Source organism: Eleutherodactylus coqui, chromosome 8 (genome assembly GCF_035609145.1).
Source record: "Eleutherodactylus coqui strain aEleCoq1 chromosome 8, aEleCoq1.hap1, whole genome shotgun sequence".
Lineage (NCBI taxonomy): Eukaryota > Metazoa > Chordata > Amphibia > Anura > Eleutherodactylidae > Eleutherodactylus > Eleutherodactylus coqui.
The window spans coordinates 152400331-152427181 of record NC_089844.1 but is presented as its reverse complement, the minus strand read 5'-3'; the positions used below and the strand labels follow the sequence as shown (position 1 = coordinate 152427181).

Sequence of the window (26851 nt, the reverse complement as noted above, 5' to 3'; positions counted from 1 at the left end):
TATAGCTCTGGCCACCGGTACGTGGTCCTCTGTCACCACACGGCGCCCCCAGCCTCGCCCCATGTGACCTCTCACCCTCCCCGGCACACAACACCACATTTTAAAATAAATTGTGAGAAAATCTGACAGCGCCGGCCGCACCCCAACAGCCCCCCTAGTAACCCCCCTGAGACCCCCGGCACCTCAAGCCGCGGGACCTCCCTGCACCACTTCTCACATCAGCCCTCTATTGTGTCCGCACAGCCGGCCCCCTTCCTCCCTGCCCGGGGCGCCCGCCATCTCCGCAGCAGCACTCACCACACCAAATCTCCTTGTCGCAGGCTCACGGTCGCCGCCATCTTTACCGACACAGGCAGAGCGGGGAGAGGAGGAGGATGTGGGGATAGGAAGGAACACTGACCGCGCGGAGGCTGCCGGGAGAACAGGAAACACCCCCCGCCCGCCGTGCTCGTACCCTACGCAGCCCGCACGCTAGTCGCAGGACGCCGCTCACGTGCACGGCGTGAACCAATCCACGTCCTCCTGCGCGCTCCGGCGTCCGCCAATAGGAAAAGGCGGGAAGGCCAATCACTGTCCAGAGCGTCCCTGTCAGAGAACAAAAGCGCGGTCACGTGACCCGTCCTGGCGCTCGTTGGCTGCCTGGGGTCACGTGAGGCGGCGTGCGGCTGTCAGCGGTGATTGTTGTTGTTGTTTTCCCCCGTCGTCCTGGATGGTGTAGTCACGTGACATGCGAAAGGGGAGGGGCGACGGTTGGGGGGGTGGTGTTAAACCGCTTCACCGGGACACGTGACTGAATCAACGGGTACCGAGGACCAGAGAGCGTCGCGGTGAGTTGACCGGTGAGCCGTACAAGTCGACAGGAGGTGTTAGAGATTGGGATAGTCATTGGATTTGTTATTCGAGAACACTTCCGGGTAGCCGGGTCAACCCCTGTGCTTGGACATTAGTGGTGTGTTCCTCCCCCCCATGCTTCTGGGAATGGAGTGACCCGAGCGTATAAAATGGACTGAACGGACAGCTGGGCCTCAGTGGGCAGAGGTTGCCTGCTGTGCGCGCGGCCTCACTGAGGTGGCGGTGACCTTGTGCCGTAACCCATAGCAACAGCCAGAGTCACCCCTCTGCTGCACACATGACCCCACCATTATGTCCCCCACACTGCAGGCTGACCGTTCTGCCATGCTGTGGTGTTCAGGAGGCGCCCCCCTCGCTTCTGGAACACAAAGCAATGGACCTCCATCTGGAAATGAATTCCACCTCCAAACAGAAGTGCGCCGTATAATGGCCTCTGCAGTCTGTACGGCGCCAGTCTGAAGCCTGCTGGCATCTCGCTTCTAGATGCAAATCCTGCGACCGCTTACCTGGGATAGCACGCAGGCTTCCATTAAACTGGGGGAGGCGGGCGGGCCGGATATCTTACTGGCCGAATACTGGAATTAAATTGGTGTATTTAGGCTTGTTTTTACGTGCATATACAATAATGGTGGGCGCGGTTTAGGTCCGTCAGCCATGAAAGTCGCATAAAAAACGGATGTTACATGTGTGTGGCCAGGGGAAAAAAACATAGTTTGGGATTTTGTTTTTGGGTTTTTTTTGCATGCGTGAAAAATGCAGTGAATAAAGATGCAACCCGGACATTAAAAAACCACACGTAGATGCACCGAAAACGTGCGTACGCAGTGAAAATGGCGTGCTTTTAATAGAATTGCATGCGCCAGTGTGAACGTAGTTTGGGTGAGGCACTCCGAGGAATCGCCCAACGATAGACCGCGCTGCTCGTGTGGGTAATAGTCCCCGTGTGACTCCGCCGTGGAGCAGGCGCTCCTCTGTCACTGGGGAGCCGATCGCCGAGGCTACATTCAGACGGGCGAGAATCCTGCACGGGTTTTGTACGTTGCGATCGCAGTTCCACAGAGCGGGGTGTTTAGGAATTTTTAAAAATGCCTGGCATCCACATGTTTTTAAGCGTGATATCGGGCTGCGTGAATCCAGCCTAAGGACGCCCGGATTTGAATTGCAGAATCGGGAGTGGGCGACCGCCAGCAGATTCCGCAGCAATGACCCTCCATAGCGTGCTATGCAAAAGTGACTCTTCACACGCACGAGCGGGAACCAACTGCGGCTTCCGCTGGCTAATGAAGAATCTCGGCGTGCTTCATGTTCCTGCAGCGTCGGCACGGACAGCTTCTATTGAAGGCAATGGAAGCCGCCTGACCCGCGGCCCGTCCGCAATTGGCAAAAGGAGGAGTTAAAAAAAAAACAAACTGTAATGCGCATGTCTGACAGCGAGCCGTGCGGACCATCCGCCATACTGATCAAGGTCAAGGAAAGCGGGTACATGCAGACGCTGCTACTGCCAGGGACGGGTTCTGCATGCGACCATAGGCTATATAGGACCCCGGCCCGGGCGTATTCTGCAGCACTGTACTATAAGGCCCCTGTACCACTGCCGTAAATGGGTGTATTGGCTGTCATCCGGGGGTTAAATTACTGTCTGACTAGTTTGTTACAGTGTATTAGTCTAGAATGTTTCTGGGGTGTTACAGTATGTGATTGGTCGGTTTTCCCCGTTGTGGTTGTACAACCTTTTTAATACACAGTCAATCTGAGTAAAGATGGGACAGGAGGTGCGTGGGGGTGGCGGGAGATGGGGCAGGAGGTGCGTGGGGGGGCGGCGAGAGATGGGGCAGGAGGTGCGTGGGGGGGCGGCGAGAGATGGGGCAGGAGGTGCGTGGGGGGGCGGCGGGAGATGGGGCAGGAGGTGCGTGGGGGGGCGGCGGGAGATGGGGCAGGAGGTGCGTGGGGGGCGGCGAGAGACGGGGCAGGAGGCGCGTGGGGGGGCGGCGAGAGACGGGGCAGGAGGCGCGTGGGGGGGCGGCGAGAGACGGGGCAGGAGGCGCGTGGGGGGGCGGCGAGAGACGGGGCAGGAGGCGCGTGGGGGGGCGGCGGGAGACGGGGCAGGAGGCGCGTGGGGGGGGCGGCGGGAGACGGGGCAGGAGGCGCGTGGGGGGGGCGGCGGGAGACGGGGCAGGAGGCGCGTGGGGGGGGGGGGCGGCGGGAGACGGGTCAGGAGGCGCGTGGGGGGGGGGGCGGCGGGAGACGGGTCAGGAGGCGCGTGGGGGGGGCGGCGGGAGACGGGGCAGGAGGCGCGTGGGGGGGGACGGGGCAGGAGGCGCGTGGGGGGAGACGGGGCAGGAGGCGCGTGGGGGGAGACGGGGCAGGAGGCGCGTGGGGGGGCGGCGGGAGACGGGGCAGGAGGCGCGTGGGGGGGCGGCGGGGCAGGAGGCGCGTGGGGGGAGACGGGGCAGGAGGCGCGTGGGGGGAGACGGGGCAGGAGGCGCGTGGGGGGAGACGGGGCAGGAGGCGCGTGGGGGGAGACGGGGCAGGAGGCGCGTGGGGGGGCGGCGGGAGACGGGGCAGGAGGTGCGTGGGGGGGAGACGGGGCAGGAGGTGCGTGGGGGGGCGGCGGGAGATGGGGCAGGAGGTGCGTGGGGGGCGGCGGGAGATGGGGCAGGAGGTTCGGGGGTCCTCGTTATCTACAGCTGTGATTATCTCCTTACAGGATCCGCAGTGATGAGACAGGAGCAGAAGCCGCCAACTCTGTATATCCTCCCCACTAAAGCCATTGGGTAGAGGAGCTGCGTACCGTCTACGGAGCGCCACCTTGCTGCCGTCCCCTAGTCGCCTCACTGGAGAATATAGAAGACGATGTTAGTTGTAGGCTGACCCCTTGTTCGTCTTCTCGGGGGAGACCATGGCCGAGCCCCGGCGGGTGCAGCTCTCCACTGTAGCATCCAATGCGCCTTTACAGCCACCTTCTCCCAAGAAGCCTCGTACCGATGAGCGGGACCCGGAGACGTCGGTGGCCGCCACCGTCCGCATCGCGCTGACTCTCTTCGAGCCGGATCAGAAGAAGTGCCCCGAGTTCTTCTATCCGGAGTTGTTACGTAAACTGAAGGGAAGCGGCGAGAAACGTGCAGAGAAGGTAAGCGAGCGCTCCGTGGTCTCTAGGGGTTGTGTCACTCCGTGGCCGTTCGCAGGGGACGGGACGTGGCATCAGTGCCAGGGAAATGGGAATCTGCAACTGATTTTTGCTTACACAGATTTCTAGTCTTCGGACAGAAAAAAAATTGACATGTTACTTCTTGACGTAGATTCCATGCAAGAACTGTAGAGGTCGCTCTGCACGTGGCAAGTATGCAGGCTGCATGGAAAATCAGACACGGACTCCGATGTGTAAACCTACTCTAAAGGCTCCTATTGGTTAGATCCTTCCTCAAGCGATTGCCTACTCTAGAGTGGATCACTATAGCAAGCACTGAACAAGTGTATGCTGGGAAATCTCAGCTGTAAACCTAGCAGAATAGTGAGTGCAGCTCTGGAGTATAATACAGGATGTAACTCAGGGTTAGTACAGGATAAGTAATGTATGTACACAGTGACTCCACCAGCAGAATAGTGAGTGCAGCTCTGGAGTATAATGCAGGATGTAACTCGGGATCAGTACAGGATTACTAATGTATGTACACAGTGATCCCACCAGCAGAATAGTGAGTGCAGCTCTAGGGTATAATACAGGATGTAACTCGATCACTTATGGTACTTTCGGAGTCTATATTGGGCACAGGTAACCCTTTCATTGGCTTCTATTAAATTTCAGTCTCAAAAGAAGCAATTAGATCCCTTCAACGATGAAGACACCGAGAGGAAGGAAGTCGAAGCGTTATCTAAAAAGTTTGAGGAGAAATACGTAAGTGTCTGTTATTCTGGACTTTTCTTTACTGTTCATGATCCGACTTGAAGACCTCAACAGTGTATCCCCATGTCTAGAATGAAGTGTCAGCAGTGCTACTAAGCGACCTCTTGTGGCTCCACCCTACTTTTTCAGTCATCCATTGACTCAGATGGGCAATATATTTTGTGTGTGGAGTCGTAGATTCCTCATTGCCGGGAGCCTTAATGTCTTGTGTTCTCTACAGGGAAAGAAGCGACGCAGGGACCGCGTACAGGATCTTATTGACATGGGCTACGGCTACGACGACTCAGACTCCTTCATTGACAACTCGGAGGCGGTAAGTTGTCGGACCCTGAAAGCCAAGATGAAATTGTATGATCATGTGTAGTATTGCATTGTACAGCCCTTTATCATCCAGCGCCTCCATAGTGACAATATGGACACGCTGGTGGAACTGGGACAAGGCGTTGCTATATGTGGACCGTATGCTGATGGCAGAAGTATACATGTACATAGCATGTCTGCTGCACAGAATCGGACCCCCGTTGGGTGTAGTGAACACCTGTGCAGCAATTATACTACTTCCCTCTCAAAGTCCCTGAGTAATTGTCTCCACTGTGTCCTGTGGGATCTTATAATTACAGTGGAGTCTTAATCCGTCTTCAGAGGTTTAAGGATGATTATACATGCACTATATGTATTTGCTCCAGAGCTGAAATCTTTCAGCATGAGGCCGGGCTCACACAACCGGGTTGGATTCTGCAGCCGGTGACCCTTCATACGGCACCTACCTGTATTGTGGATGACCACAGAGGCTTGCAGGCGGTCATGCACAGTTCAGGGGTTTTTTTTTTGTATTTCCCGCGGAATCCGCGGTAAAGTAGAGCATACTGCAATTTTTCTTCTGCCCGCAGAATACACAATCCATATCCACCAGTGTGAAGGACAAATAAAAAAAAAAACATGCCTTTCAGAGCCCTTGTTTTACCGTGGAAAGTCCGCACAGACACACCGATCGTGGAACTCACAATTCAAATCTGAGTCCGGTCATCTCCAATCTGGGACGTGTACACCAGACATTGTGCGGTAATCTGAGCAGTTCACATTCCCCACAATGCAGTGCTGTGTGCAGACACTGAACCAGCAGGGCCGACGGTGAAGCTGATGCTCCTATAACTGGAAATCTGCACAGTTCTGAGCTCTGGTGTGACCAGAGAATGAGACGTGATTTCAGTAAAGAGGTTGTGCCAAGATAGAAAGTTATTCCCATCCAAGGAGCTCACGTTCTGATTAGTGGGAGACCACCCATTGGGACTCCCACCACTTGATTCATGCGGCGACCTTTGGAACCCCTCTTCACAGGATTGGTGGGCATCCTAGTGGTGGGACCCCCACTGATCAGAAAGTTATCCTGATTACTTTCTTTCTTGGCACAACCCCTTTAAGTGCCAGGTAGTTGATGCCACGTGTCATACATGTATAGCGCTGTGTTGGTGCGAGCTCAGGAGTTCATGGTGGATGCGTCTAGTGATCTGTAAGCTGCAGTGCAGTCAATCAACTTTCTTTACCCTACACATCTGTTTCCGCTGTTCGTAAAGCTGGCCATACACGGGAGACTAAAGTTTCCCGAAACTGTCAAGTTTTGGCCATTTCGGATGATGATGATCGCTTAAAAGAACTTGTGAACGATTCTTCATAGTGGTCTACGTGATTCATCCCATTGGGAGATGTCAGAGAGGTATGGTCACATTGTGCAAATCCAGAGGCACATCTTCCCATAGGGATCACTTACAGACACACTCCCCATCTTGATAGCCAAGAGCAAATCCCTACATATGTCAGGTGAAGGAGATGTGCGCCATCCAAACGTTTCCTGGAGCTTTGCATGCCCGTTATGCCAGGAACACTATATGGATAGAAACGGGGGAAGGGTACCCTACCTCAGATACAACCGTGTCTCTGGCATGGCACTGGTGGGACAAACCATCCCCTACATTGCAACCGATCAGTTTCGTGTATACGGACAGCTTGCATGTCAGGCCAACGACTACAAAGGTGAGTCGCCGTGCCCGGGTTTTGGATCTCTGTACCTGATCTCCTATCTGCCCTCCATTCCCTCAGTACGATGAACTTGTTCCAGCCTCCCTGAACACCAAATACGGAGGATTTTATATCAACTCGGGAACATTGCAGTTCAGACAGGCGTCAGAATCCGAGGATGACTCTGTCAGGCAGAAGAAAAAGAAATCTCCCAAGGTAAGACCGCGTCCGGCAGGGCTTAATAGGCAACAACTAAAGGGCAAATCCGTACAGGTCCAGCAGTGTCAGAACCTTCGCTTTTGGCCCGGTCCTGACACTGGGTCATATTGTATGGCTCTTCCGTTGCCTGTCCTCTTAGGGGGGCTGGCTGTTCTGCTCATTTCAATAAATAAATTTGTTCCTTGAAGGTCATTTTAATTAACCATAAACATATCCCACCTTGTATATTGTTGTTTCTTTCTGACAGAAGATGAAGGAGCGAGGAGAAAAGGTGAAGAAAAGGAAACGAGAGGAAGAAAAAAAGAGCAAGAAAAGCAAATACTCCAAATCCGGGTAAGGCGACTTGTATGGCGGCTCGGTAACTCCCTATTGGGCTGTGACTGCCATGCCCCTGGGGGTCACCTGTAAGATGTGGGTTTACCACAACCTCAGCGTTTACCTTTACCGCGAAAAGTTGTACATTATACGGAAATATTGAGGTTCATCACAAGCCACATATATATCAGCCCACAAACCATCTCCTCCTTTTAGTTTCACAGCTCTGAACGGCACCAAGGACAAGAAGAAGAAAAAGATGGCCAATCTCCAGGACATGCTGGCCAAATTTGAAAGGGATAAGAAAGTTTTTGAGCAGTGGACGCCACCTGCTGCGGTCATCATTGCGTCTAAATCGTCTTTATCCGCTTCGTCTTTGTCCAATCCGACTGGCCCCTCCCTGCCCCCACGGGACGCTGAGTCGGCACCAGACCCCTTACTGTCCACCATCGTGTCTGAGAAAGAGCTTCTCCAAGATGCCAGCACCATGGATTCCTTGAGCAAGAAGGAACCAGAAAAGCTGGATGCCCCTCCTGAGAAAGGAAGCGGAGGTCCGGCGCGGGAAGTTATCAAGGAGGAGTTTAAGAAGCCGCCATCTGTCCCAGAGGGGCTGCCGCCTGCCATTGAGAAGAGAATTAAGGAACTAGCAAAGGTACGTGATGGAGCTGATGCTTGGAGAGCAATATGCTGCCACCGCTGCTGAGACTGTTTTCTAAATATTATTTACACCCGGGGTTAAAGTATCTGAAAATTACATGTAGTGTTTGTTAGTATATTTACTGACATTTTATGTATAAAGGCCCATTTACACGGAGCGATCATCTCTGCATAACTCTAAGTAGCTAATTAGCTACTTAAGAGTTATGCAGGCAGAGCGGGATACCACCGCGATAGCTCCAAGAGCAAAGCAGCTGTTTTGTATAGGCAAACAGCTGCATTGTTCTCTAAGCTTTCAGCTGGTGTCCCGCTGAGATTTGCCAGCGTGATACCAGCTGAAAGAATACTATCAGCGCTGCCTGCTGAGAAAATCAGCAAGCGGCACTGATAACAGTCATCAGTGATTTCTGGTTTGCTGGAAATCGGCGATGAATGAACAGTACACGATGGCAGCGCATTTAGACGCAACGGTTATCGCTTAAAAGATGACGCTTAAGTGAATTTTGAGTGATAATCGTTGTCTGAATGGGCCTTTATTCCAGATTATTGATACTCTTCTTTTTTTTTTTTTTTTCCAGAGGGTCAATACAGCCGATGGCGACAAGAAGATAAAATTGTTTTCTCCAGAAATGAACGTTGCTCTTCTAGAGTGAGTATAACGGGATGTTACAGGTTATACTAGAAGAGTGAGACCACCAATCGGGATATCACAGTATACACTGAATGGCCCCTTTATTAGACCCCGGCCTCTCATTATTGGCGCTCCCCTGTATGGAGATTCTCCCTGTGACCCCGGAGTGCTGCATAAAATCACATGATAAGTTTCCGTGGATCAGTTTCAGTGTGAATTCACATTAGATGGGAAGATCCAGCAATCTGAGTGACTTCCAATGAGGCCCGGTCATCAGTGCTAGACTAGCCGGGACGTTACTGCCAACCGCATGGGGTTTTCTCATATAACTATATGGAAAATATACAGAGAATGGTGTGATCAGGGAAATCCTGTGAATGAAACAATGTATTTCTGTAAGGGGTCAGAGGAGGATGTCAGGAATCAAAAGGTGCTACACAATCGGGAGCAGACGAATTCAAGGCTGGTGCTCCAACTACCATGTCTGAATGTACAACTCGCCATTCCTTAGCACAGATGGGCTATAACAGCAGACAACCATTTCTAGCACCATTATGTCTAAGAGAAACAGGTGACAAAAGAGCACAAAACGTCTATCGCTGAGCAGTGGAGAACATCTCCTGCTCAGATGCATGCAGATTTCCGTTGCACCGTGCTGATGGGTGGTCAGAATTTGGCACAAGCAGCATGAACCGATGACCCCTTCCTGTCAGCTGATCAGAACATGTCAGCACCTCCATCTAATCTGCAGCAACTAGAAGAAGCTTCCTGTCCGCAGGGGCCGGTATTCCTGCAGGGGGATTTCAACACCCAGTGAAATCTACACCACAACAAACTGTTGCGGCTCTGAAGAACAAAGCAGGTCCAACGCGTTACTAGATGGGGGTCTGTAATAAGGTAGCCATCCAGTGTATACATTCCTGTACACCATTAATGACCTATGAGGCTGGTAATCCTGCACCTCCTTCTCCACGATTGGAGTGCTATAGTTACGGAAGTCGTGTGATTCAATCTCTGATGCTGCCATGGCGGCCATCAGTGTGTATAAACCAGGCAGAGCAGCATAGACTGGTATATTCAGAGCCCCCTCGGACGGCCGCTCGTGATGTCTATTAGGGCTGTATGTGTACAATGCTGCGGGTTTTCCCGCAGAGTTTTACACATTTTGCAGCCAGCAGAAAGTGCGTATGACTGCATATGTCACTGCGCATGCCCGCGAATCACACACAGATATACGCAGTGTGATTATATATACTATACCTTATTACGCGGCCATGCAACGCATGCGTGATACGCTGTGAAGCCCTTATACGTTCTGTGTTAATAAGATGTATGCAGCCCTCCTGCTCTCTCACTAATTTTGTCTTTTTTTTTTTTTTTTGGAAGCATTTACCTGCTGTCTCGGGAACTAAGCCCCGGCCTGCGTTCTTCTGTGTTCGGCCATCTCTCGTCCATCCTCCCCTGCAGTAAGGACACCCTGGTGCAGTGGTCCAGCCGCCTCTACTTACATAAGCAGGTGAGCACCATCAGCAGTCCTGTGATTGCCAGAATTTACCATTGTAGGTAAATTCTCTATTAATGGCTCTATTATTAAGGGGTTTTCCACGGTAAATACTATTGACAACCTATCCTCAGGATAGTTCCTCAATAGTTGATCAGTCGGGGTCCCAAGTGGCGGACCCTAGCCGATCAGCTATCGATGACCTATCCTCAGGATATCCGGAGCCACGTATTATGTGCGCTCTCGTAACAGCATGAGATTACATCCAGCTGGAGAAGATCTCGTCTTGTGGAAAACATTGTTCGAACTGGTTGTCAGCAGTACTCCAGGCTTGCTGAGACCTGTGGTACCTTCCATGCTGAAAGAGTACTAGACACAGGAATTCTGCAGACGTATCGCTCCTCATGTCCGCTCCGGAATGGGTGAGCCTTACCTATCGGCTAGCGCCCCTATGGTGGCCGCCTGTAGTTTCTTTGCAAGCAGCTTTAGCCCGAATCTCCACTTACAAGAGGAGCTGCAGACTGGAGCCGTCCAGAGCCGCCTTATGTGCGCTCCCACCACAGAACGGGACTGACATCCAATCAGTCACAGAATAGCTCCTCTTATCAGCAGTCTTGTTCTGTCTAAGTATAGTGGTAGTCCAGGGGTCCGACCTTCAACAGGGAATCTGGGGGCTGTAGGTCCGTCTACTGGCTCCCCTCTGGTCAGCTGAACCACTAGGAGTCCGGTTCATCTCGTGGCCTCGGAACCAAACCGGCATCTAGTGCTTTCTAGAAACACTGGAACTGTGTGTTCAGCCAGCCATGGCCTTGCAGACGTGGGTCACTCAGGCCGTCGGTGATGCATGAATGATACCTGTTGAGACGGAGTTCTCGGCTGTCCCTGATTTGGCTACAGAACGGGCCACGAATTCTCCTTTATTGTGGCTGGCTGGACTCTGTAATTCACAGTAGTCTCCAACTGTGCTACTAGAGCGTTTCTCCACAGATCCTTCTTCTGCAGGTACAATGCTTCGCTAAACTGAACAGTTGGCCTGTCTTGCATCCTCTAGTGCCTCGTTTTGACGAAAGTTAATTCGCTCTATGGCCGACGCGCCTCCCTTTAGACGGGTGAATTTGCGTCCACAGACCATTTGCTGGGGTTCCTCGTCAATTACGCAAATGCCATTTCCCAGGTCTTCTTGTTTGCGCAGGCACTCTGATACCAGTATGGTTGAGAGCCGCTGGTGGTAAGAGTTTTTGCCTTTTCACATGTCTGCTTCCGATTTCGGACTTTGCTTTATAGTGCGCCGTCTTGGAGACAAGGCGCTTCATTCCAACGGATCTAGAAGCACGCTCCGGTCCTCCTGCGCTATCTACTCCTGCAGGGGACTGTTAAACAGTATACCTGATACTGCTTTCAATTCTTAGCACTCGCCCTCCCAACTCCGTTTTTTTTTTTTTTCACAAAGAGACCACTCGAGATTCACGTACTTGTGTAATCTTGCAGTAACGCCAACTTTTTATAGTGCCTGGGTAGAGTCCTGCGGTTGCGATGACCTCTTGGTAAGGGCCGACCTTAGTTTACAACCCAGAGACATGGCTTTTCCAAGCCTAGACTTCAAAGTCCTTAGGCTTCTTGCAGAAGGTGGCGGCTCTCGCCATCGTCACAGTCTCAGATGGTCATGTGTCTCCATCCCCTGTTCTCTCTGGTAGCGGTAATTCCCACGCATCCGCCTGGGATACTTCCTACTAACCCTTCAACAGCGGTGCTGTTGTTACGACTACCCGCCTAGCTGGGTGTTTACAGTCTGGACTCCAGCGGACCCTGACGTTCAACTAGGTCGCCAGCTAGAGGGCCCCCAGCTCTTTGAAGATTCAGCTCCATTGTCGCAGGTGCTGACGTCACGTCCAGCTCGCCATGTCTGCTCATGTACCTTCTGAGAAGGAGATGTTATCGGGCGAAATGTTCTTTGTCATCAGGAGAGGGTCGTATTCGACCTGTTGCATGTTACCGCACTGCATGTGTTATGGGGATCCACGTCAATGAAGAACAATAGTGGCTGGTCCCACAGGACGCGCCGGATACAAGTGGGCTTGGTCTGACTTTGCAAGATTACCCTTCTCAAGTGGCATTCTTCAGCCGCCCTGGCTCTCTGCCGGTGCTCCCAACAACACAAGTGATGTCCTTGGGTTTCCGAGGTGGGCTCCTGGCACTGGCTCCGCTCCGCGGCCGTACAGGTTACCGTGCCAGAGACATCTTATTTTCAGGCCTTGTTACGACACATATTACTCGGACAGCGGGTGCCTCGTCGGGGGCTTTCTCACGGTGGGCGGTTGGGACCATTACTCCGACCCTCTATGCTCTGCCTGAGCATGCTGGATGACTAGGCATCCATTAACGCTAGTCATGGTTAAAGAGCTGATTACGCTTCTCTACACCTGCAGCTTCTTATATTTTCCCACCCCCTTGGGTACTGCTCTGGAACGTCCCAAGGTCAGAGCTGTGTCCCCCAGTGATACAGACGAGAAAACTACATTTTTGTAAGTACTTACCGTAAAATCTTTCTCGGCATTTTCATTGGGGGACACAGCACCCACCAGATAAGGGGTCTTTTTTTTTTTTTGTTTTCATGCCGTGCTTTGCTTTCTTCCCCTGATCAAGGTGGCACTTTTTGTCTATGGTCGCACTGGTTATTTAAGCACTACCACTTTGTAATGAACCCCACTGGGCGCTCCTACTGCTTGCCTACGAAACTAATTAGCTGAGTACATGCAGAGGGAATATAGCAGGTGGGAGGAGCCAACTGGTTGTCTGCTTAGTGTCCGCCTCCAATAGGCAGTTGATATATACCCAAGGTCAAAGCTGTGTCCTCCAATGAACATAATGAGTTAGAGATTTTAGGGTAAGTTCTTACAAAATAAATAAACGCATGTCTTTATAGCCTGATCATCTGTAATGGCTCCGTGCATTCTCAGAGTGCAGTCAGTGGCAAATACAGACCGTACTGATGGGTTTGTTGCAACCTAGCTTGTGCCAGAGTCCTGGACAGTTACATGCTGCTGATGGGTGAGCAGTGATGGAACTTCATCCACTGGCTGCAAGCAGAGATCTTAAAGCAAAGTATATTAGAAGGTGGCAGAAGTTTTCAGTTTGTCTTATGCTGAACCTGATCATGTCCCTCTATCATCCTTCCGCTCTCGTCCACGGTCTCCCTCCCATGAGGTCTCGTCCATCCTTGCATCCACATGAAACCTAGCGCAATACTATCCGCCTATGCACATACAGAATATGTGAGCGGTGAGGTCATGTGACCGCACGGATGTGACATCACTAGGACTATTAGTCCAGCGCCTTTGCACATGACGTTGTCTGTAGTCCGCTGTATGCCAATGGTGGATCCATAAATAAGTCCATTCTTTATTTTTACTCTGCAGGGTGACCGACTGCGGGAGCCGTTACAGAAGCTCAAAGAAGCGGTGGCCAAGGCGATGCCCGAACAAATCATTAAGTATCACGTAGAGTTAAAGGTGCACAATGAAGCCAAATACGCCAAGTAAGAAAGTGTTTTTTGTTTTTTTTTTGCACATAGCCCAAATTCAGCAAGGTGGGAGGCAGGTTTACACCAAAGCTCAGCTTTACAGCAGTGACAAGTGTGGACATCCTGGGAGTTATAGTATTGCAACAAGTTTGAGATCGCTGCCTTAGGCCAGCTGCACACGCATGGATTTGCATTGCAGAATCCAGAGTGGGCGTGCGCCTGTGGGTTCGCAGCAAATACCTGCCATAGCATGCTATGGAAAAGTGCCTTTTCCTGCACACGAGCGGACATCAATTGCGATTGTTCAGCTCGCAGAGGAAAAATCGCAGTATGCTCTATTTTAGTGCGGTGTCCGCACAGACTGTTTCCATTGAAGTCAATTAACATTGCGGACAGGTCGCGAATTCCGCATCATCGTCAAGCACAGGAAAATCTGTACTGCGCATTGTCTAATGGCGAGCTGTCCGGATCATACGCAGCACAGATAAAGAAGACAGGTACATAGGATCACCGGCCGGGCACAGGGTCCGATTCCGCTGTGGGATCCCACATCTGGAATCCGACCCGGTTGTGTGTAGCCCACCTTACAGTGTAAGACCCTTTAAAGGAACACTATCACCACGGAATAGCACCGTAAACTAAGTTGCAGGTAGTGACCGGGAACAGGGGGGTGGGGGGGTTTAATCGCCCATACAAGTCTAAAGGAGAGCGCATGCACAGCGCTCTGAAAAGAGTCAATTCTTCAGACTGCGCTCGGACTTCACAGAGGGACACCTCAAACGCCAGGCAGCGGGTGAGAATAACACACACTCGCACCCCCATCCCTAGTGCTCACTGATACCACCCAGAGCAGCATCATAACTCAATTTATGGTGCAAGTTCGTGGTGACCGTGTCCCTTTAATTATGTGTATAGCACAATACTGCCCACAGCAGCCAACCCAACCGTTATCAGTTTCATGTCAGTAAATGCTAATCCTTGTATATAGGGAAAAGTCCTGCAAGTTTCAATTCACAATTATCACGATCTTTGATTGTTGTCAGTGAATGGAAACACAAGTGCAGTCCAAAGCAACACACTGAGTTGCAGTTCAAATGACCAAAAGTGTCCCTTCATAGTAAAAATCAATTAGTAGCGCTACTAGAAATGTCTTTGTAGTCGAAGCCTCCGGCTACACTCACACATGCCAAATGGCTCCACCTTCCAGCTGTGCAGCAGAACTGTGCGCCCGTTTCATCCGTAGGAGGAGTGCGGCTAAAATCCGTGCTGCAACAATTCTGGGAAACTGCCCGGTGAATGGCGCAGCGTTGCACTGTACGGCATTTGATCACAGATTGCGATGGTTTTGCGATGCAATTTTTGGCTTCTGTGCCATTCCACATGTTTGACAGCGCCCTACCCAGACTGCGTCCATTCACTGTCAGCAAGCAGAGGTAGTGAATCCTGAGGAAAATATATGAAGATCACTTGCACATCTAATGACCCCCTGTGCGTAATTGGGACAAGATTGACTGTATGACTCGGATATTTACTGGCATCTGAATTGTGGACATATTTGGTCTATGTAGTTCTGATGATCTCGTCTTCATGCGGACATAAATAACAGCCGTGATCTTTGTACATCTGATACTTTTTTACTTGTAGTAGGTTTTATGCGTCCCAGGCTCCGCTGAGGTCAGATATTTAGCCACAAATGGGAATTTTTATGCTTTTTTTACATAATCTTACACTTTTATACAAAATTGCATGAGGGCGCCTATGAGTGTAATGTGATGGGTGTCATTTAAAGGGTTAAAAGCACTAAAACGAATAACGTATATTCAATTACACATCAAACCTGCGTTTTATCTGTCAGGATGCTGTCTGACGACAAGGAGAAAGAGCAGAAGACGCTCTCGGAGGAGGAGGAGGAAGAGGACAAGGGAAGCAAGAAAGCAGCTGGCCCCCGGAAGAAGTTCCAGTGGTCGGAGGAGATCAGGTGAGGAGACCGTGTGTCGCTAGGTTCATAAGTCGCAATAACGCTGCATCACTGGCACATCAAAAGTAAATGCAGCTGTAAGGGAATGCTGGAGTCACATGACCAGTGACTGCGGCACTAATATATATATATATTAGTGTATATGTGTGTTTTGCAACAGCTACCACCTGACCGCTGCAGCCAATCAGAGGCTGCAGTGGTTAGATACCATTGTCCTGGCATCATGGCTCCAGCATCAGAGTGGTGATCCCAGAAGACTGGCACCTCACTCCTACAGCCTGTGATTGGCCGCAGCGGTCATTCCAAAACAAAGACCACGGCCGCGGTCTTTACTATGTGACATCGCGTTCATATGTCACGTGGTCTAAGAGCTTTCACCTGAATGGGAGCGAGCTGCAGTACCAGCCACAGCTACTATGACCTTGAAGCCGCTGTGTCTAGTATGCAGTGAAGAGGCTGCAGCGATCACCTGAACGCCTTGACTCCTGACTGATTGGTGGGGTGTCTGGAGTCGGACCCCCATCTATCTTATGTTGATGACCTATCCTGAGGGTAGATCATCAATCTATATAAGTTCCTGACAATACCTTTAAATTCCTGATCGTGTTCTAGATCTTTGCTTGCTGTCAGTGGATGAAAACATTCTGGTTTACTTCCAGAGGCTAAAAGCCCACTCTGACCCAATACTTCTCACAGATGAGGGTTTGTTACAATTGTAACAGGTCTAGACAGTCCTCTGTGAGCTAAACACAAAGTTATCTTCTGCGATGAAGGTTTGTTACAATGTATCAGTGCAGATAGCCGGTATCCTGGCGGAGGATTGTCTAGGCTGGCTACAGTTGTATGAGATGATGTAATTGTGGCGTCTGGAGTGTTATGTCACTGCAGGCCACACAGCGTTGCTGATGGAATGAAGCCCATTTTTAAGGTAAGTATATTACAATGTGTGTTTTCCTTTTTGGGAGGGACTTCGAGGGGTTCTGACTGTTGTTACAAACACCTTTTAACCCCTTCCCGCAACAGGACGTACCGGTACGTCCTGGGGATAGCGCGAGATCACATAAGATCCCGCGCTATCCCGCAGCGGGAGCCGGCTGTCAGTCACAGCCGGCGTCCTGCTGCAACAGCGGGGGGGGCATCGGAGACGCGCCCCCCGCTGTTAACCCCTTCCCTGCCGCAATCTAAGTAGATCGCGGCAGGGAAAGAGTTCACAGAGGGATCGCGCTCCCTCTGTGTCTCCGGCTGGCTCTCGTGATGTCATCGCGAGAGCCCGGCCTGTCACCATTGCAACAGGACGCCAGACACCGGCGTCCTGTATTGCCTGTGCCTATAATCGCTGTACAAGCGATAAGGCATGGGAGAGCAGTAGCTCTGCCATGCCTTATAACAGCAATCATCAGTACAGTGCTGTAAGTTCCTCAGAGGGACTCGAATAGTGTAAAAAAAAAAGAAAAGAAAAGTGTAAAAAAAAGAAAAATGTAAAAAAAACCCTTTTTTTTAATGGTTTTTTTTTTAATATTAGCATAAAAAATGGGAAAAAAAATTAAAACCCCACATATTGTGTATTGACGCATCCGTAACGACGTGTACAAAAAGTTGAACACGCTTTTTATTTTGTACGACAAAAAGCATTAAAAAAAACGCTAAACAGAGGCAAAATGCTAATTTTTAGCATATTGCCTTCCAAAAAATGCAATAAAAGTGATCAAAAAGGCCGCACATTCCCCAAAATGCTACCAATAAAAACTACAGCTCGTCTCGCAAAAAATAAGCCCCATATAGCTCCGTACATAGAAAAATAAAAAAGAGTTACAGGACTTTGAATGCAGCTATAGAGAAAAAAAAAAGATTTCCAAAAAAAGGGGGTTTTATTGCAAAAAAAGTGTAAAAACCTAAAAAAAATATAACAATTTTGGTATCGTTGTTACCGTACCGACCCGCAGAAAAAATTTAGTGTGTCATTTATGCTGCATGATTAACGCTGTAAAAAAAAAAGAAAAAGAAATCTATGTCAGAATTGATGCGTTTTCTCTCCCTGTTACCATAAAAAAAAAATAAAAAAATTTACGATATAGTCTATGTACCCGAAAGTGGCACCGATAAAAACTACAGCTCGCCACGCAAAAAACAAGCCCTTATAAGGCCGCAGAGACGGAAAAATAAAAAAGTTATGGCTTTTGAAAAATGGAGATGGAAAAATACCAAAAAATCGCTTGGTCCTCAACGCCAAAATAGGCCATGTCATTAAGGGGTTAAAGAGGCTGTCATTAAAAAAGTAAGTTATTATACGATTACATATTCACTATCCTCTTTACAGGATAGTGGATACCTAATCGGTGGGGATCTGACCACTGGAACCCCCACTGATCCCAAGAACTGACTGACACTGTTCATTCTATTGGGATCGCCAGAGATGCCATCATTACAGGACACTCCATACTCTGTTTCCTAGGATCAATGGGGGTCCCAGCGGTCGGACCCTCACTGACCACCAAGTTATCCTGTAACCTGGGGATAGAAAATAACATGCTTTCCTTAGACTTTAAGCTTTTTCTCTACTTTTATAACAACCCAGATTACCCCTTTAGCAACAGCGGGACCCCCCTCCCCAATATAACACGAACAGCCAGCTGTATTCCTGTGCCACCCTCACCCCTTCTCCCTCTCTGTGCCCTCACACACTCTGTCTCTGCAGGCAGCTGCTGTGCCAGCTAGTGCGAATGAAGGTGGATATCTACGAGCCCGAGGGAAGCGGCATGTCCAGTCTGGAGGATTATTTAAAATGCTTCCTGGATCAGGAGGTGAAGCCTCTGTGGCCCCGAGGTTGGATGCAGGCCCGGTACGTGGGTAAAAAAAAACAAAACACAAATGCAGCAAAATGGGGTCACTCAGCTTTCCCACACTCCTGAAGAATAAAGCCATCCTGCGATACATCCCGCACTTCACAACTGCATGTCTAGATGTGTGCCATTCTGGAGCCTGGAAAGCTGGGTGACTTTCCTTATGGTAATAGTGTCTGAGGTTGGTTGCCACTCAGCTGAACTGAACCAAAGAGGACAACATGTAGATGACTACTGGGGGTTTGAAGAGGTTAATCTTGTGAATATTTGAGGCCGTGTTGCTTTTTGGGGAGAGCGGGGAGTTGTTCTTAAAGCAGAATACAGTTAGTGTGACATAAAGTCCCCAAATCTCAAGACACCCTCACTGTGGAGCAGCAGCCATCTTGCTCCTCCTGTGCAGTGGGTGTAGTGGAGTGCAGAAGCCCAGCGGGGTCACCCATTGGCTGATGATAGCGCCATTAACAGCAGTGCAGTAAATGGATTCATAGGTAATTAAGGACTGGATTGTGCATGGTTGTAAGTATGGAGCCGCAGTATTTCCATCTTTCTCACCTCGTCTTTGTCATTCGCAGGGTGCTCTTTAAGGAAAGTAGACGTCTGCACCCCCAGCTCAGCTCATTGATGTGAGTATATGTCATTGATTGGCCGCGATCTGCATATTGTTCATCGTGTGCAAATGGATCCCTATCAGCTACATATGCAGCCTGCATTTATGGGGTGATAATGGGGCTCTAAATCAGGGGGACTTGCCTAGTATTCAGAAGGGTCCGCTTACCTGGGACTGCGGTCAGGTGAAGGTCCGAGCTGCACCCCGACAGTAACAATATCCTCTTCTTAACATTTCACCAAACTTTTGTAGATCTACATTAAGGGTTATTATTTATTTGTTAGTGGTAAACCCAAACCAGACTCCGAATTGGTGCAGATGCCAGACCGGACCCCTAAAATTAATCCAGACCCCAGACCAGGCCTCTAAATTAAATTCAGACCCTTAAAATTAAAGGGGGTTGTTCAGCTCTGAAGACTTATCCTTTGGGTAGGTCATTAATACCCGATCTACAGGGCCGCCCTCTGATCAGCTCTTCACTGGGTCGCTGGATCCACACAGCTTTGTACATTGTGCAGTGGTTCAGCATGGTTTTGTAGGCTCCGCTCCCACTGAAGTGGTCGGTAACGGCGCACAATACCATCCTGCACCACTGCAAAGTGTACAGAGCTGTGTGCTTCGGACTTCAGTACTGACACATGGAATAAAGAGACGTCATTTTTACCACATCCTGAATGCCGTAGAAGCCTTAAGGAGGACCAACGCAGGTAAGGCAGAGCGCATCACAATAGAAGTGGCTTTGACAGGGGCAATGGGTTTCAGTATCTCTTGGCGGCAGTTTTACCAGAGTAGTTACAGCAGTGCTGCCATCGTTTGCTAGGAGCGGCCAGGACAATTTTTCTTTTAGCCCGTTGTGATGAGGCCCAGAGTATAAGAAGTTTTAGAACTTTTCAATATACAGTCAATAAGTTTTATTTCTGGCAGACGGGGCGAGGCCGGCCACTTCACGGGTCTGAAGCAAACGTCTGAGGATGCTGGGTTGGTTCGGACCTCGTTCTTTCTCTGTTCTCAGGATGTGTGATGTGACGCTGCAATCAGGTTATCTTTCATTATTTTCTGCCAGGGCAAAGAACAAGGCCGTCTTTCCACCGAAAATGAAAGTAAAGGTAAATCCGTCCTTTTATATTTCTTGTAAGCTCCTTGTACACAAGAGATGCAGTCCGTCAGCAGGGATACTGGAGAACCTCCCAAATACTCCGGTGGTGCTTCCTCCCACAGCTACAGCCTCTGTCTGTTCATCCGACAGCTATCAAAGGGTACAGGCCCCGGGTAAAAAGGGATTGGATGTTGAAATGTAACATTCCTGATCCTTCTTTTTCCTTAACATCATCTGTCAATAAAGTTGGGAGACCCCCGTACACTGACGAGAGGTGTCCCAGTTCTAGTGATCGGTGGGGGTCAGCAACAACCCAGTGATTAATGTAACTCGTGGAGAACCCCTCTGAGCTCCCACACATGGGTCCTCTCACTGCTTCTGACTAGTTGTGGGGGTTTGACGCACTGTTAGGACCTCTTCCAGATGGACATGTCCTTGAGGTGTTAAACTAGACAAGGAAGCTTTAAGTAATGACTTTTTTTTTTTTTCTTTCATTTTTGGTTTTTCTCCTCCCCGCTTTTAAAAAATCATAACTCTGTTATTTGTCCATAGACGTGGCTGTCTGAGGCGCTCACACATAACTTTTCCATCAGCCCAGTTGTGTAAGGGCTCATTGTTTGCGGGACGTCCTGCAGTATCTATTGGCACCATTTTGGAGTACATATAACTTTTTGATTGTTTTTGTTATTACATTTTTTTCCTCCGGGATGGGGCTATAGGATGGAATACTTTGATAGATCAGACATTTATGGATTCAGCGATACCAAATATGTTTTGGGGATTTTTTTTATTTAGATAAATATTGGAAAAGGATTTTTTAAAAATTATTGCCGTCTCTTTTTTTATAATTTAAAAAAAAATGTAAATAGATTTTTTACTTTTTTTTTTTTTAAATTTTTGTTTAGCCCCCATAGGGAAGAAGAAGTTGCGATGGTATTACAGTATACTGTGATCTGACAGGCAATCTATCAAGCCACTGGCATGGCTTGATAGGCAATCTGCAATGGCAGCCCTGGGGGCTTTCAGTAGGCTCCCAGATGCCATGGCAAGTGAACAGCACCCTGCAATCTCATAGTGGGGGGCTGTTCAGGACCCCCAATCGGGGTATTTAAATGCCACTGTAAGAATTGGCGGCATTTAAAGGGTTAACAGTTGTGATCAGCCGCGGTACTGATCGGAACTGTTGCGGCACTCACATTGTATGAAGCGGGATCAACTCCCAATCCCCCTCTATACAGACGCCGAACCTTAATGACGTAAATGTATGTCCTGGAACGTTAAGGGGTTAAAGACTATTCAGCCTTCTGAAAATGGGCACCTGCAGGCTCACATGTGATATCTCCTCTGTTCTTATATTAGGAATCTTCTAATAAGCCAGAGAAGAACATCGCCACTTCCTCCATAGAAACCCCTGCTGTCCCCACCGCAGCTCCAGCAAAGGATGGTCCACCCCCCGTTGTGTCTTCTGTGGTATCTCCAGTGTCCGCTCACACTCAGGACAACTCCCTGGATGGAGACTTGATCCACAACCCTCCCTCCCTGGACGCGGTTTCGGAGCATTTGACGGCCCTCTCTGGCAGAACCTCTGGCCTGGTTTTTGAATTTTCCACCCCATCAAAATCTTCTGGTGCTGAGAAACCCACCATGGTGGTGGAGGAGAAGAAGAAGCCATGCCCTCCTATATCTGTCGTTACCATCACCACCACCTCGCAGCCATTGGCACGGCCAGTTTTCCAGAAGAAGTTCATGCCTACAGACTCTGAAAAGAAAATGCCACCTCCTGTGCCCATTCCAAGGCCCTCGCCTGAAGCCCAATTGAAGCAGAAGCCACCGCCTCAACCCCAACCCGGGCCAGCAAAGACTCAAACTGCAAACCTACCAGTGCAACCCTCCATAAATATCTACCAAATTATTAACAAGGGTTGCCTTACTCATCCTGTCCAAAGCGGGGTCGCCAAAGTGTCTGCACCTTCACCTTCACAGCAGCCTCTTGCCCCTCATACCAAGCCGCCCAAACCCCAGGGCATTCCTCCTTCACAGTCTCCTTCAGGCACAGGCCACAAGCCTGTCCTTTCTCCAGGGTTCATAATTAAGCAACCCAATAACCTCGGCCCTGTTGGAGCTCAGGTCTGCAGAGGGGCTGTGAACAGGCTGCCCGCTCCTCCACACGCCAACTTGGGGAACACGAGTGGGCAAAACTCTACCATGACTTTGAACCAACCCCCTTCATCTGCCATTCGTGTTGCTACTGCTACTTCCACCAAGATGCCTCCTCGCCTTCCCCAGAAGCTGACCCTTATGGCTCCTCAAGACTCTGGACGTGGGACACAAGGAGTGGCCAAGTTACTGACTTCATCTATGGTGGCGAGAGGAGGAGGAAACGCGACCTCCATTATCAGTGTAAGTAAGACGCTGCGTCCCGTGTATGGATGGGATACAGCTGGTTACTTTCCCTATTACTGGTTCTGCCCATCTAGTATAGCTGAAGTATTCCGTGTTGCCTATATCGCTTGCTTCCTTTGCAGTCGCAGAAGGGCGGTGGAGCGCCCGGATTGGTTGGCTCCACCCCGTTGACCATCCTGACCTCGGCCTACAAACAAAACGGAGGGAAGTTGCCCGCGTCTGCCTCCCTGAGCCTGCTGTCCCCCATCAACCCCTTTCCCTTGCGTGTCGTGTCTTTCACCACCGAGCCTTCCCCAAAAGCCGGAGTTTCGAAAGATGCCATTGTCACCGGGCCGGCCCCGGGCACCTTCAACCACGGACTACCACGGAGTAAGTGCACTCGTATAGCTTTATAAGAATGGCAGTGATTCTTTTTAACAGAAGTGGGCGGAGCTTCTTACATAAGCGCAGTGGGTGTGTCTAAAGTCATAGCCGTCTTTCCATGTGTACTGTCCAAGGGCTATAAAAGAAGAGCGAGCGCCGTGCTGCATCATGGATAACATTTGGTTGCCGCATTATGAAATGTTCTGCAACTTTCTAAGGTACTTTGCATCTCAATTCCTCACTCCTTCCTCAACATCTATGCTTGCTGTCAGTGAATGGGAACATTCTGATCAACAGCAGCAGCCCGGATTACAATGCATGTAAAAGTGCAGGCGGCAGATTTGTTGTAACAAACTCTTAGATGGGTTTTAATGTAAACTAGAATCTCCCATTCACTGCAGGCAAGCAGAGATCTTGAACATGATAGTAAAGCATTCTATAAAGTTGCAGAACATTTGCTTTGGCTCTTGTGTATTAGAGATACTGCAGTTTGCTCACCTCTTCCTCTCTTTGCAGATATCCTGGGTGGTCTACATAGCAGTACGAGCCATCACTCCGCTCCGCTTCCTCGCCCCGTCTTGTCTGGACACATGCAGCCAGCACCGACAGGTACCGTCAGCTCATACAGGTCTCAGTATAGTCGGGTGGTCCCTGCGCTGAGGCGGGGGGACGGTAGGAAACTCTGACCAGCGCAGAAACCTTACTGTGCTATAGACTGTTGATTGTAGACATTACTGTCAGCAGGAGCTACATGGGGGTGGCAATGCTCCAGCTTATTGTGACGTGCGGATACTTGCAGTACCACTCTTCACCAGTGCAGCGCCACCATCAGAGCATGGAAGGCGACAATACAAGTGATATTGTGACTTTTTATACACTCGGTAGAATGGAGATGCATATGAGCTGGTTTACCCATGAAAAGCCTAACCGTATGGAACTTGTACCCCTGTCTATCTGGTATAGGAATAGAATGCTAGAATGGCAGTTAAGCCTGACAACCCTTATGGATACAGCAATGGCTGCCATTAACACCTTCCCTCCCCATGACGTAAGGGTAGGTCATCGGAGCGGGGTACTTCCCGCAAAATGACGTACCCTTGCATCATAGGGATAGCGCCAGATCATGATAGATCTCGCACTATCCCGCAGCAGAAGCCGGCTGCAGCAGCGGGGGTGCATCAGAGATGCGCCCCCCTGTGTTAACCCCTTCCCTTACACGATCTATATAGATCGCGGCATGGGATGGGTTTACAGAGGGAGCGTGCTTCCTCTGTGAAGTTGCGGGCTCTTGTGATATAATCGCAGAGCCCAGCTGGTTGCCATGGCAACAGGACGCCAGATACCGGTGTCCTGTGTTGCCAGAGTCTATGATCGCTGTATAAGCAATAAGGCATGGCAGGACCGAAGTCACAACAATCATCAGTGCTGTGCTTTAAGTCCCCCAGAGGGACATAGATGGTGTAAAAAAAGATAATAATGTACAAAAAAAAATGTAAAAAAACCCCTTTTTTACTCTTTTTTTTTTTTTTTTTTTTTTCATATTAGCATAAAAAAGGTTAAAAAAAATTTAAATGGCACATATTTGGTATTGTCACATCCGTAATGACGTGTACAATAAGTTGAACGTGCTTTTTATTTTGTACGGCAAAAAGCGTAAAAAAAATGCTAAAAAACAGAGGCAAAATGCTAATTTTTAGCATTCTGCCTCCCAAAAAATGCAATAAAAGTGATCAGAAAAGCCGTGTATTCCCCAAAATGGTACCAATAAAAACTACAGCCCGTCTCGCAAAAAAATAAGCCCTCACAGAGCTCCGTACATAGACAAATAAAAAGGTTACAGGACTTTGAATGCGGCGATTTCCAAAAAAAGGGTTTTTATTGCAGAAAAGTGAAAAAACCTAAAAAAAATATAAGAATTTTGGTATCGTTGTAACCGTACCGACCCGCAGAAAAAATGGAATGTGTCATTTATGCTGCATGATTAACGCTATAAAAAAAAAAAATCTATGGCAGAATTGATGCGTTTTCTCTACCTGTTATCATAAAAAAATAATAAAACTTTTACAACATAGTCTATGTACCTCAAAATGGCAGCATCAAAAACTACAGTTCGCCACGCAAAAAACAAGCCCTCATACAGCCGCGTCGACGGAAAAATAAAAGTTATGGCTTTTGAAAAATGGAGATGAAAATCCGCCAAAAATCGTTGCGTTCTTAACCCAAAATAGGCCATGTCATGAAGGGGTTAAAGGGGTTTTACCAGGATCACAAGTTATCCTCTCGCCACAGGATAGCGGGGGGATAACTTATGATCGGTGGGGTCCAACCGCTGAGACCCTCTTTGATCTCGTGAGAACAGAGTGTTGTGTCTCCGTTTGCCGCCCTGCAATAACGCCTCTGTGAATAGAGCGTTGGGCCGAGGGTGCGCGGTCAGTGCTCCGTTTATTTAACTCTTTCCAACTCTTTAACACTGTCTTGTATACTGTGGCATACATATGAAAAACACGGAGCGCCATCCTATATACTGTTAGAAACCCGAGTTTCAATTGTCACCACGAGGGGTCAGTGTGGCGCTGTGAGACATGTAAACCAAATTCAAGGAACTGTCCGGCTCCATTGGACCAAGGCATTCCAGTGCAGACGTCACTCACACTCCCTGATCTCCAGGAAGCAGTTCTTGCAAATGTTTGATCTCATACATAAGAAAATGGAACCCCTTATGTCGGGTGTTCAGCACTGTTGGCTGCGCCATGTCTAAGTGTCTTGAAACAACAGCGTTCTAACTTTTTTTTCACACGGCTCGCTTCTGCCTGTCCTGGATAGCATTATTAATGAGCTTGGTTCAGTGACGCCCAGTAGAAGTCGCACTAGACACTTCTCAGTATGGACACTTTGATTTACGATCACCCTTTATTTCCATGTCCTTTTAATTACTGTGGTCGCCCTTTAACAGTCAGTTCTCTCTCTCTCCAGCAGATGGCGCACATACTCACGGCAAAGGAACCGTGCCTTCCCAGATGCGAACAGGCCGGCCGAATAACCCCTGACACCCCAGAGGGACAACGTTCCACACACTGACAGGATGCCGCTCTCAACCTTTCCTACCCGACTCGCACTTATTTTCTACTCGGTGGTAGCGGACGCCTGCGGCTTATATATTCCTATGAATTAGAAGGTGTTTTTTCGTTAAATACCACCATGTTGGCGCCTTTTTTTTTTTTTTTTTTTTTTTTACACTTCTGGCCCAAATGGGCGGAGCTGACCATACTTTGCCTATTTTGGCGTTTGGGACGGGCGGTATGTAGAGGTGAGCGGACGCCTCTCCCATCCCCCTCCACGTTGGCTCATCACAAGGTACACGACTGTTAATACTCGATAATAAAACTTGTTTTCATGAAAGAAAAAAATCACAAATCTTGAGATCAGCGAACGGTGACGTTCACATATACAGCAAAGGATTCTGGGAGGAGAGCATTACGAGGCGCATTAAGGACCAAAGTCTTCCATGTTATGACAATCCATGAGATGGCGATCAATGGCCGGGGGCACTCTGGAATATTATGCACTACATGGTCACCCCCGAGCGGAACTGACCTTTTTTTTTTTTTCTTCTTCTCAATATTATGTATTATATGCAACTCATCGCAGGAGGCGGAGCTTCACCAGTTCCGCTGGCCAATCATTTTTCAGATACTCTCAGTAGACGTTCAGATGAAACCAAACTGGAGCCAGAGTGTTTCTGCCGCAGGTTTCTTGCACTAGTTTTGTACCGCTGCAGTCACGTGCGTGTTGGCGCTTTACGGCCGTTGGCTGGCGTGTGTGGCGGCATGGCGGATTTTTTATAGCTATTTGATAACGGTTTTGATATTTCATTTGCTGTAGTAAAGTACGCCGGAGCTTCTTGCTGCAGTGCAGTTTTATTGGGGGAGGGGGCCTAAGACTCAGTTCG

General features: G+C 49.4%; 2 protein-coding genes across 6 annotated transcripts in view; one reads left to right on the top strand and one right to left on the bottom strand.

The window, feature by feature from the left end:
• The window catches only part of GLYR1 (glyoxylate reductase 1 homolog), a 36070-nt gene extending 35617 nt beyond the window's left edge, over positions 1 to 453 (bottom strand). For all 3 annotated transcript variants that reach the window (XM_066576712.1, XM_066576713.1, XM_066576714.1), the window contains exon 1: positions 298 to 453. In XM_066576712.1, coding sequence (XP_066432809.1) covers positions 298 to 338 — 41 coding nt within the window. In that variant the 5' untranslated portion in view covers positions 339 to 453. The remainder of the gene's footprint in view (positions 1 to 297) is intronic.
• Positions 454 to 616: 163 nt separating this feature from the next.
• Positions 617 to 26803, top strand: UBN1 (ubinuclein 1). 3 transcript variants are annotated; one of them, XM_066576711.1, is made up of 18 exons: positions 617 to 827; positions 3560 to 3982; positions 4658 to 4747; positions 4977 to 5069; positions 6854 to 6988; positions 7239 to 7324; positions 7523 to 7958; positions 8542 to 8612; positions 9981 to 10110; positions 13512 to 13630; positions 15471 to 15593; positions 18289 to 18432; positions 19006 to 19056; positions 20104 to 20146; positions 21496 to 22536; positions 22662 to 22908; positions 23419 to 23511; positions 25879 to 26803. In XM_066576711.1, the coding sequence occupies exons 2-18, from the start codon at positions 3752 to 3754 to the stop codon at positions 25947 to 25949; spliced, it is 3204 nt and encodes a 1067-aa protein (XP_066432808.1). In that variant the 5' UTR covers positions 617 to 827; positions 3560 to 3751; the 3' UTR covers positions 25950 to 26803. The 3 variants fall into 3 exon arrangements, with proteins under 3 accessions (XP_066432808.1, XP_066432806.1, XP_066432807.1); XM_066576709.1 differs by having other exon boundaries at positions 25876 to 26803; XM_066576710.1 differs by having other exon boundaries at positions 617 to 839; positions 25876 to 26803.
• Positions 26804 to 26851: the final 48 nt, after the last annotated feature.

Coding starts and splice junctions, on each gene's coding strand:
- UBN1 (XM_066576709.1), top strand. CDS start 3,752: ATGGCCGAGCCCCGGCGGGTGCAGCTCTCCACTGTAGCATCCAATGCG. Junction 13,631..15,470: donor AATGAAGCCAAATACGCCAA/GTAAGAAAGTGT, acceptor TTTATCTGTCAG/GATGCTGTCTGACGACAAGG. Junction 22,537..22,661: donor ACGCGACCTCCATTATCAGT/GTAAGTAAGACG, acceptor CTTCCTTTGCAG/TCGCAGAAGGGCGGTGGAGC.